Source organism: Erythrolamprus reginae, chromosome 5 (assembly GCF_031021105.1).
Source record: "Erythrolamprus reginae isolate rEryReg1 chromosome 5, rEryReg1.hap1, whole genome shotgun sequence".
Lineage (NCBI taxonomy): Eukaryota > Metazoa > Chordata > Lepidosauria > Squamata > Dipsadidae > Erythrolamprus > Erythrolamprus reginae.
In genome coordinates this window covers 92,646,563-92,658,961 of record NC_091954.1, presented here as the reverse complement: position 1 = coordinate 92,658,961, position 12,399 = coordinate 92,646,563, and the positions used below count along the sequence as shown (strand labels likewise).

The following is a 12,399-nucleotide window of genomic DNA, read 5'->3' as shown; positions in this document are numbered from 1 at the left end:
GAAAAACAAGCATTTTCACGTAAGGGAATGCAGAATAAGGCACCACCTTAATCTTCAGTCCTGACTCCTCTCAGTTCTAAGAACTGATCGTGTACATGTGTGTGTGTGAGAGAGACAGACAGAGATTTACTAATTTTTTTATTTTTGGAGGGGGGGAGAGGTTCCATATGGACTTTATTGACTTTACAGCCTTTCCGAACGAATGAGGCGAGCAGGAGGCTCCGCCCTTGGACGGCTTCAGCTCAGCAACCAAACCAAAGGTTGGCGCGGTTTTTCCTCATGAGGAAGTTGATCTTTCAACCCATTTCAGAGTTATAGATTCTCCAGCAGGCTTTGTAGGCCTCCCGCCACCTCTTCTGACACGGTTTCTCATAGTACTGCTTGTGCTTAATGTTGAATCCTTGCTGGAATGAAGGACTGCAATCTTGTAGTAAGTAACGGTTCTTTATTAAACAGGTTTACAGAACTAAACAAGACAAACATGGCCGTGCCTGGCAGCTATATATATATATACCGGGCTGCCAGGCTGAGCCAACCAATCACCTTGCAGTATTTTCCCGCCCAAGGAATATGGGGCGGGTACAAGGCCTAACTGTCCTCTGGACACAACACTTAACGTGGTCGATGACCCCATCCATGATGAGGACTCTGGTCCGGACGAGGAACCTGGCGTGGTGTGTCATTTCCACCCCACCTTACTAATTAAATTATTTTTCACATTTCTGAACTGCCCACCTCCCTCAAAGAGTTTTTGAAAGTATTGCACCTTCTGAAGGGGGAAACATTTTTCTCCTTGTTTTGAGTTCCTGGATTTGTTGTAGGAAATTTAGATTAACCACACGTTCATCTCACAGGAAGACGAAAGCCAGTCTCTGAAAACCTCTTTGTTCCTCTCAGGACGAGGCTTCCCATCAGAGTGTTCTGAGAAAAGGAGCTTTGTGAAATTCAGTCATCTCTCCCTCATCCAGACCAAAACTGTTATCTTTACACCACAGAAAGGAGAACTTCCATGCCGGTTTGGAGAAGTCGCGCTGTACTGTACTTGTGCTCTGCAAGTTGATAACAAAGAACTATTGTACTATTCTTTCCCTCACATACATATACAAGGTGTGTGGTGTACACAAATGACCAATTTTTCACCAATATCTCTTTCTTTGGGAATGAAACATTACCTTCCTTTTATTTATTTTTTGCGAAACAAAAAAGAATCAGATTTCTATAAGGCTTGGGAGAAGTGGTACCAATGGATATCTAGAATACGAAGTAATCCAAAAGCTGTCTGAGTTCAAATCTACTGATATACCCATACAATCATTGGAAAAAACTAACTCTATCTTAACTTTAATTCTCACATACTTTACTATTCTCATTTCCTATTTTCACCGTTCAACAAGAACGTCAAGTCATTAAATTCAATGTCTGCTGTCGAAGCAGTCAATCCCTTTCCTACCCCACCTCCTCCTTAGATTTGTTAAGTTATATATGGTAAAGATAATAAATATGGTCACTGGAATGTAAACTAAGAATGAAACATGAATAGAATTATTGTAATAATATTACTTAATACATAATAACGATATGTATATAAAGGAATATAATGGACCTCTATAATTCTCTGTAAATTTTACCTTTAAACTCATTACAGTGTTCCCTCGATTTCCGCGGGGGATGCGTTCCAAGACCGCCCGCGAAAGTCGAATTTCCGCGAAGTAGAGATGCGGAAGTAAATACACCATTTTTGGCTATGGACAGTATCACAACCCATCACTTAACACTTTAAACCCCTAAATTACCCTTTCCCATTCCCTTAACAACCATTTACTCACCATTATTACTGGTGCTCACCATTGAATAAGACACTTAGTGATCCTGATATTTATAAACATAATTATTTATTAACAATAATTTTTTTTTGTTATTTATTTGCAAAAATTATTAGTTTGGCGATGACATATGACGTCATCGGGTGGGAAAAACCGTGGTATAGGGAAAAACCCCGCAAACTATTTTTTAATTAATATTTTTTTAAAAACCGTGGTATAGGCTATCCGCGAAGTTCGAACCCGCGAAAATCGAGGGAACACTGTATACTTGTACTCTCCTTTCCCCTCTTCCCCTTCCCTTTTATAAAACTAATAAATTATATATATATTTTTTTTTTAAAAAAAAGAAACATTACCTTCCTTTTCCTTTTAGAAATGTGAAGCCATTATTACATGGACAAAGCAGCTGTTTTTCCACATTGATCCATGACTCCCAGATTGTTTCGTTCCCATAGTTGTTTTGTTAATTGGCTTCTATTTACATCTGATGACCTGTTCCCACAGTAATAGCTCCAGGTTCATTGGGTCCGCAGGCATGATTTCCTCTAATCAGTTTCTTCCTCTTCTAGTGAACACCATCATTAATATGAAGCAACACTATGTCAGAGATATTATGGGAAATTACTATTAAAGACAGCCAGTTTGGCAAGTCAGTCAATAAAAAGGCCCCAGGACAGCTTTGAGTAGGTAAAAAATTTGCTGAGGTTCTCACATGCCAAAGTTTCCGTGCTGTCCACTGTTACATTCTCAGACTAAAGCATAGAGGCTTTGGTCATATTCTCCATTCTGGAGGGAAAATATTGATTGCTGGCTGTCAGACAGAGCCTTTGCTGGACTGTAAATACAGTGTTCCCTCGATTTTCGCGGGGGATGCGTTCCGAGACCGCCTGCGAAAGTCGAATTTCCGCGAAGTAGAGATGCGGAAGTAAATACACCATTTTTGGCTATGAACAGTATCACAAGCCATCCCTTAACACTTTAAACCCATGACTTACCATTTCCTATTCCCTTAACAACCATTTACTCACCATTATTACTGGTACTCACCATTGAATAAGACACTTAGTGATCCTGATATTTATACACATAATTATTTATTAACAATAATTATTTTTTTTGTTATTTATTTGCAAAAATTATTAGTTTGGCGATGACGTATGACGTCATCGGGCAGGGGAAAAGTGTCATAGAAAAAAAATGTGAAGTATTTTTTAATTAATATTTTTTGAAAAACCGTGATATCGGCTATTCGCGAAGTTCGAACCCGCGAAAATTGAGGGAACACTGTAGTTGCCAAATTAAGAGCTGTTGTTTTGAAGCCATTTCTGACTGCCTCTTCCATTCACACTATTTAATACTGGTGACAAGGATGGAATTGGAAGACAGATAGGACAAAGAAGAACTGACAATCTTGCAATCCATCCCGGGGCAGTAAGTCTTTGACAAACAGCCTTTCTAAAGTGCCAACTCGCTCGACATGATGACACATGCCCCACCAAGTCACTTCAACCCAGCATGGGAGCACTGGGACACCTACATGACTCACTTCAAATGCTTTGTGGAGGCAAACATGAAGACAAACCCAGCTGTACATCTCCACCCCATGTCCAGTCAGTGAAGCAGTGGAAGTGATGTGCCGGTGCCTGGAGGCTGTTGGGGCCTGGATGGGTGTCAACAGACTCAAACTCAACCCTGATAAGACGGAGTGGCTGTGAGTTTTGCCTCCCAAGGATAATTCCATCTGTCCGTCCATTACCCTGGGGGGGGGGAGTCATTGACCCCCTCAGAGAGGGTCCGCAACTTGGGCATCCTCCTCAATCCACAGCTCACATTAGAGAAACATCTTTCAGCTGTGGCGAGGGGGGCGTTTGCCCAGGTTCGCCTGGTGCACCAGTTGCGGCCCTATTTGGATCGGGAGTCACTGCTCACAGTCACTCATGCCCTCATCACCTCAAGGCTCGACTACTGTAATACTCTCTACATATGGCTACCTTTGAAGAGCATTCGGAAACTTCAGATCGTGCAGAATGCAGTTGCGAGAGCAATCATGGGCTTCTCTAAGTATGCCCACGTCACACAAACACTCTGCAGTCTGCATTGGCTGCCGATCAGTTTCTGGTCACAATTCAAAGTGTTGGTTATGACCTATAAAGCCCTTCATGGCATCGGACCAGGATATCTGCGAGACCGCCTTCTGCCGCACGAATCCCAGCGACCGGTTAGGTCCCACAGAGTTGGCCTTCTCCGGGTCCCGTCGACTAAACAATGTCATCTGGCGGGACCTAGGGGAAGAGCCTTCTCTGTGGTGGCTCTGACCCTCTGGAACCAGCTCCCCCCAGAGATTAGGATTGCCCCCACCTTCCTTGCCTTTCGTAAACTCCTTAAAACCCACCTCTGCCGTCAGGCATGGGGGAATTGAAACATCTCCCCCATGCCCATGTAGTTTTTGTGTATGATTCGATTGTGTGCCTGTTTTTTATATATTGGGGGTTCTTTTTTGGACTTTTTAATGTAAAACTGTAATTTAGATTTCTAAATATTAGATTTGTTACTACCCTGTTTCCCCGATAGTAAGACACCCCCAATTGTAAGACGTATCGGGGGTTTCAGGGGGGTCGGCTAATATAAGCCGTACCCCGAAAGTAAGACATATGTCTTACTTTCGGGGAAACACGGGGGTATTGCCGCCTCCTGCCCACTTCCGCGCCGCCCCCCCTCCATACGTCACCACCGCCTCCGTCTGATCCAAATGTTGCTGTTCCTGCTGCTCCCGCTGGCATCTCAAGCGGATGCCATGTTGCCCATCCCGGCTAAGCCAGCCGGACGTTGTCCATCGTCGGGGAACAAGCAGCGAAGCAGCCTGGCGAAGGCTTCTCCTGCCGAAAGGCGCCCGCCAGAAACCGGTAAGCTTTGGAGACACCGGGTGGGTTTTTACTGGACACGGGTGTTGCGGGTTCGGGTAGGTGGGTTGGCCGGGTGGGTCTTATTTTTTCCAATGTAAGACATACCCCGAAAGTAAGACGTAGTGGGGCTTTTGGGGGTAAAAAGAAAGTAAGACACTGTCTTACTTTCGGGGAAACACGGTATGTACTGTTTTTTTAACATTGTTGTGAGCCGCCCCGAGTCTGTGGAGAGGGGCGGCATATAAATCCAATAAATCTAATCTAATCTAATCTAATCAAACGACCTCCTTGGGCTATCAGACAACCGCAAACGATCACTCTTCTTGAGCTATTGTGGCTGAAATCCAGGAACTTCCATTGGTCAAGACTGGGGGCAACAGAAGCTTGCCTGACCTGACTGCTCACCCAGCTCTGACTGAGCTGTGCAGGTCTGAAAGACCAACTAAATGCCTTGCCTATCTCCATGACTACGCCACATGTTGGGTTAGCCCAACTTAGAGGGAGGGATGTTACATTCTTAGACTGAAGCATATAGTCTTCAGTCAGGTCCTCCATTCTGGAGCGAAAATACGGACTGCTGATTGGCTAGACTTTCTTACAGCTCCCTATAAAAGGGCTGCCTGTCAGACAGAACCTTGGCTGGACTGTAAATAGTTGCCAAATAAGAGCTCTGTGTTTTGAAGCTGCTTCTGACTACCTCTTCCATTCACCTTATTTAACATCCACCTTTAAGGTTCATGCATAGATGATCTTTTGCCACTTGCATCAGAGATCTTCTGAAGGGATTACTTTATGTTGCTGCCTTCTCATGCACCAATAAGTCAGCTCTGACTGAAAATGACACTGACATGGGAATTGAAATGAACCCTGCTTCCTCTCTCTCTCTCTCTCTCACTCCACCCCAACACTCTTTTATTTCATTCCTTCCTCCTTATTTTCCTTTGGGTGCTTTCTTTTTTATGACTACAGTAATTGTTGCATATCACTTATATGTAATCTTATAATGTGCCATGCAATTCTATTTTGAGTAAGCAGGCTTACTCAAAAACAAGTTCTGTTTTGTTCAGAGGAACTTTTTGGTTAAGTATGCACAGAATTGCAATTGCATCATAATTTGGTGTGAAGAGAAAAGGGCAAAAAAGATATGGAAGAACTGTGACTTGCATTTTATTATATTAGACTAATTCATCAGGCAGAATGGTAAGTAGTGAAGTCAGACAGTCTATATACTAAATAAGTAGTTTAATTTTTCTGTCTGTACATGGACCAGCTTTCTACTTTAATTAAAATATGTAAAGGAGCCATGGCTATAGAGAGAGTTGATATCATCAGGATGTGACCATATTTGTCCAATCTTTAGATTCCCATGCGTTGCTTCTCTTATTACACTACCCGCACCATGTTTGGAAATCATGCTTAATTTCTAAGCCAAATAGATTATTGCAAAATCCATGACAACTCCTTCCTGCCACTCTGTTTAGGACTATTCAAGAATGGATTCATGAAGTTCCTTAGATCTTCCCCCCTGACCAATGAATGTTTTAGTTTGATGGTTGACTGAATAGTATTGATAGTTTTTTAATTAGAATTTTAAATATTATTTTTAATGTATTATTAATTGGATTGTTAGTACTGTTTTCTGTTTTTCTGTACATGCTGTGAGCCGCCCCTAGTCTTCGGAGAGGGGCGGCATACAAATTCAATTAAATCTTAAATCTTAATCTTCAGGATAGTGATGGCAAACCTTTTTTTCCTCCAGTTCCTCCTCCTCCTTTTGTATACTTGCAGGTATTGTATGTAGCCTTTGTTTCTGCCCTCACCCTCTTTAATCATAATTGTTTATTATCCTTGTATATCACCATTCAATACAGACTCCGGGTGGTTTACAACACAATTAACAAAAGCATCCATATCAGTTAAAAATGCCCAGAGTGCATATAAATAAACAACCAACCAAGAACTAATCAAAATCACAATACAATGACAAGTTACAGTTGTAATAATGAAAGATAAACAATCATCAAACCAAGTAAAACAATGTAAATAATTAAATCAATATCAGCAATTCAAAGAGAACTGAATTAAGCAAGCAATTCAGTCAAATGTTTTTCAGAAATAGTCTGTCTTGAGTAGCTTCCAAAATGCTAGAAAGGATTGTTTTAATACTACAGGAGGGTATTACACAAGGTTAGAGAAATAATGTTATTTTGACTTTATTCCCTTTACTTCATGAAATTAAGGAATGACCAGAAGCTTCTCCTGAAAAGAAGAACAGAAGGTATCATCTTTATAATAAATAAATATAGTTTTCAGTAATAGCTAACTGAAATGTATCATTTTGAGTTAGCAAAACAGAATTCATACATTCACATACCAGATCCAAACAAATGAACCATATTGTGGAAGAGTATCCATAGGATGTACTAAAGAAAAAAAATCAAGATGGCTGCCTTGATGATGTGATGATAGTTCCATTTAGTTTTTATGTGTAAAAAAATCATATTGAACTTGATAATCAAATTAGAAACATAGAAGACTGACGGCAGAAAAAGACCTCATGGTCCATCTAGTCTGCCCTTATACTATTTTCTGTATTTTATCTTAGGATGGATCTATGTTTATCCCAGGCATGTTTAAATTCAGTTACTGTGGATTTACCAACCACGTCTGCTGGAAGTTTGTTCCAAGGATCTACTACTCTTTCAATAAAATAATATTTTCTCATGTTGCTTTTGATCTTTCCCCCAACTAACTTCAGATTGTGTCCCCTTGTTCTTGTGTTCATTTTCCTATTAAAAACACTTCCCTCCTGGACCTTATTTAACCCTTTAACATATTTAAATGTTTCGATCATGTCCCCCCTTTTCCTTCTGTCCTCCAGACTATACAGATTGAGTTCATTAAGTCTTTCCTGATACGTTTTATGCTTAAGACCTTCCACCATTCTTGTAGCCCGTCTACAGACTTGTTCCCAAGGCAGTGTAGATTAAAATTGTTAGGATGAATAGAAGAGGCAGCATACATGGCTTCAAAATAACAGCTCATTATTTGACAATTATTTACAATCCATCAAAGGCTCTGTCTGACAGACAGCCCTTTTATAGGGAGCTGCCAGACAGTCTGGCCAATCAGCAGTCAGTATTTTCCCTCCAAAATGGAGGACCTAACTTAAACCTATGTGCTTCATCTGAGAATGTAACAAAAATCACACCAAAGTCTTAAACCATTAAAATGTATAATAAACACAACCCCTAAAATGTATCACATTAAACTAGTCAAAAATCTGGGAGCTGGTAAAGATTATATAAGATTGGCATAACCTATTCATAATGATCAGTTATCATCAGTGTTCTTGTTGCATTGTGGTGTCCTTATTGAATTTTCCATGCTACCTTCTAGAACAGGTCCACTATGTACTGAAGCAATCTATGTGAGAAATCTTCATCATTCAGGATTATCTATATGCAAGTGGAATTATAGTATAACTTTGTGTCCCAACCTAGCTAATAAGAGATTGTTTATGCCCCAGCAAGCACTTATGTTTCTCAACGTTTTGGGAGGCAGCCTCAATCTATGCATCTGAATCTTTGGGGTGTGCGCATTCCTTCCAAAATAAATTAGTCAGTGGGCCATCTTCTGTCTCCTTTGAATTGACCTGTATACTTTGGTGGATTTCATCCAGTCCTTTCATTGTCTCACTTGAAAAAGATAGAGCTACAACAAGTCATGTGAGAACAATGCTCTATTGCTCGAAGTCTCTGAATGAACTCATTGTGCAAAGTCAGATTGATGTTGAAAAACATGGCAATAAAATGAAGGATTACAGTACTTCACGGAATAAACATCGTGGGATTAAGTGGTTATCCCACAGCACCATCCTATGAAAGCAACTACAAAGAAGTGTGAAACTATCAGATAAAATAAGTGAAACTAATTATCATCCACACCCAGCTTGGATCACATCATTAAACCAGTGTGTTGGGATGTGGTGCGGTAGTTAAATTATTAATCCAGCACTCAGGAACTCCATGTTAAAGTCAACCCACAACAATGGATGCACACTATGTGACTTTTGCTTATCCTTCTTCAGAGAGGATACCTCACAGAGTTTTTTGTTGCCGAGTGTGGAGGAGAGGAATCTATTGCAATCCATTCTGGGTCTGGAGAAACATCATCCTAATGAATCTAACATCCTTGCAGAGAGGAATGTTGAGTGTAGATTTAAATCTTGCCACCATCTTTAAGACTGGGAATTTTGTGACATTGGTATTTTTTGCAAATACAGTGGTACCTTGTCTTACAAACTTAATTGGTTCTGGGACGAGGTTTTTAAGGTGAAAAGTTTGTAAGATGAAACAATGTTTCCCATAGGAATCAATGAAAAAGCAATTAATGCGTGCAAGCCCAAAATTCACCCCTTTTGCCAACCGAAGCGCCCTTTTTTTTGCACTGCTGGGATTCCCCTGAGGCTCCCCTCCATGGAAAACCCCACCTCTGGACTTCTGCATTTTTGTGATGCTGCAGGGGAATACCAGGAGGGGAATACCAGCATCGCAAAAACAGGCGCTTCGCTGGCAACGGAAGTCTGGAGGTGGGGTTTCCCAGCGAAGGGAGCATCAGTGAAATCGCAGCATCACAAAAACACCAAAGTCCTCGAAACCCCACCTCCGGACCTCTGTGTTTTTGCGATGCTGCGATTTCACTGAGGCTCCCTTCGCTGGGAAACCCCACCTCCGGACTTCCGTTGCCAGCGAAGTGCCCGTTTTTGCATTACTGGATTCCCCTGCTGCGATTCCCCTGCAGCATTACAAAAACACGGAAGTCCAGAGGTGGGGTTTCCCATGGAGGGGAGTCTCAGGGGAATCCCCGCAGTGCAAAAACGGGTGCTTCGCTGGCAATGGAAGTCCAGAGGTGGGGCATCCCAGCGGCGGCGGTGGGTTTGTAAGGTGAAAATAGTTTGTAAGAAGAGGCAAAAAAATCTTAAACTCCAGGTTTGTATCTCGAAAAGTTTGTATGACGAGACGTTTGTAAGATGAGGTATCACTGTACTCTAAAGTAGACAAAGCATCCAAGTCACAGATGGTGACTTGGTAAATGGTTAATGGTATTGCTAGTTAATCAATTCTTTAAAGAGCAATAACCTTAACTGAAGAACTTTATTTATTATAAAGTTCTGGTGATTCTAACAGTTAACTAATTCTCAACTTAGGATACACCTGCTTGATGTTTATAATGTTCCATGATTGTGGGGAAATGTAATGTTTGTTCTTGCTACATTAAGCTATAAATTCAATAGTTTCTGTTTAAACTGGGGAAGAGAGATAGAGAAGAAAGAGAGCAGTGAAATGAATAAATTTTGAATGTTCAGGTGTGATAACAAAATAAATGAAGCCTTTTTGTTATAAGTAAACACAACACTGATATATTTCTCAGCAGCAGCAAATTATTCTGTATCTTTTGTGCAAAATTACTGGGGGGAAAACTATGTGACTTGTTTTAGAAAATGAAGGCCTTTTGGCTTAGAGTGCTATTATTAGTCACAAAAGGTAGGGGGAAGGCACCCATTTCTTTTATGTAATTATGAAGTAGCTTTTCCTCTGAAATCACAAGGAATTTCTGTAATTGCTCCCATTACATTGATATGAGAAGTTTCTGTCTTCTGATGTTCTTTATCACAAAGTACCAGCACATGCCTTTATAGTCTATATTAGTATTCTTTTTTTTTTCTATCACAAAGTGTACATCTAGCAATGTGTCACTTAAAAATCTGAATTTTCTCTAGGGGAAGGAGAGTGGAAAGGAGAAGAGAGCAATTAAAACCCCTGTAGCCTGATTTCTATGGTTTTTAAGAGGGTGATTCTCAAAGGAACAGGAAGTGACTGCTTTATCCCCTGTTCCCATCCTTACTACTGCAAATACTAAATGAATAACATGTTATTCTTAAAGCTACTTTAGGCAAATGCTTATTGAACTGCAAGGAAGTTTGGGAAACTGGTATGGGGAAAATATGTTTCAAGTGGTATAAAGTGTAAGAATTTAAGCTTCATTCTTAGCTGCTTCTTTAATACTTTCAAAGCAGGGGTGAAATTAAGCAGGTTCTGACAGATTCTGGAGGTGGTGGAAATTTTGAGGAATTTGGAGAACAGGCAAATACCATCTCTGGCTGACCCCAGAGTGGAGTGTTTTATTTTATTTTATTTATTTATTCATTTGTCCAATACACAAATACATAGGAAGAAAAATAGACATGTAGTAATATATATAAGGGAAAAGTGAACTTAGAGGAGAGGATATATGAAAGAAAGAAAATATATATGATAGGTGAGAGAAAGGAAAGACAATTGGACAGGGGACGAAAGGCACACCAGTGCACTTATGTACGCCCCTTACTGGCCTCTTAGGAACCTGGAGAGGTCAATCGTGGAGAGTCTAAGGGAGAAGTGTTGGGGGTTAGGGGTTGACACAATTGAGTCCGGCAATGAGTTCCACGCTTCGATAACTCGATTGTTGAAATCATATTTTTTACAGTCAAGTTTGGAGCGGTTCGTATTAAGTTTGAATCTGTTGCGTGCTCTTCTGTTGTTGCGGTTGAAGCTGAAGTAGTCATTGACCAGTAGGACGTTGCAGCATATGATCTTGTGAGCAATACTCAAATCGTGTTTTAGGCGCCGTAGTTCTAAGCTTTCTAGGCCCAGGATTGTTAGTCTATTTTCGTAGGATATTCTGTTTCGAGTGGAGGAGTGAAGGGCTCTTCTGTTGAAATATCTTTGGACATTTTCAAGGGTGTTGATGTCTGAGATGTGGTGTGGGTTCCAGACAGATGAGCAGTAGTCTAGGATGGGTCTGGCAAAAGTTTTGTAGGCTCTTGTGAGTAGTGTGAGATTGCCTGAGCAGAAGCTGCGTAGGATCAGGTTAACAACTCTAGAAGCTTTTTTGGCGATATTGTTGCAGGAGTGGGGAGGGAATGAAGATTGGTGGTATCCTTCCCCTGCTATACCCACAGAACTGGTAGGGGGGGGGAATTGAATTTCCCCCTGATTCAAGGCCTCCTTTGGTATCCTAGCTCAGATACACACAATTTATATAGGACAGATGATATGATTGATATGATATATGATATATGCACCAGTGGGCTACTAGCCGGAATGCTAAATTGTGCTTGCCGCCGCGGCTCGTAAGTGCTTGCGGTGCCAGCGCGATTTTGCTTCTGCACCTGTGGAGGTAGCAAAATCGTGCGTGGATTGCCAAAACATGGGCGCACCTGCAGCTCCATGTGCGATTTTGCTACTTCCACAGGGGCAGAAGCAAAATCGCGCTGGCTCCGTAAGCACTTACGAGCTGTGGCGGCAAGGGTAGCGTTCCGGCTAATAGCCCACCACTGGATATATGTGTATTACATATGCATACATCTATACACACAATTACACATACATTATACATACAGGTAGTCCTTGACTTACAACCAAAATTGACCCAAAATTTTTTGTTGCTAAGTGAAACATTTCTTAAATGAGTTACATTTTATGACTTTTCTTGCTAATGTTGATTCCGGTTTATTTATTATTTTATTTTATGAAGTATACTTAATGTCAGAGTTCCAAGTAACACCCCCAATGAAAGAAAACTCCGAAACTTGAGTGTCCTAATATGACATATTACAGATGTCATATTAA

The 12,399-nt window shown here is 40.9% G+C and overlaps 1 protein-coding gene across 1 annotated transcript; it reads right to left on the bottom strand.

Moving 5' to 3' along the window:
• Positions 1–242: 242 nt before the first annotated feature.
• On the bottom strand, positions 243–11,999 carry MRPS21 (mitochondrial ribosomal protein S21). Its single transcript, XM_070754241.1, is given in 4 exon segments — positions 243–404; positions 618–651; positions 8,088–8,152; positions 11,988–11,999. Coding segments are annotated over 4 exon segments (273 nt in total).
• Between the last annotated feature and the right edge of the window lie 400 nt (positions 12,000–12,399).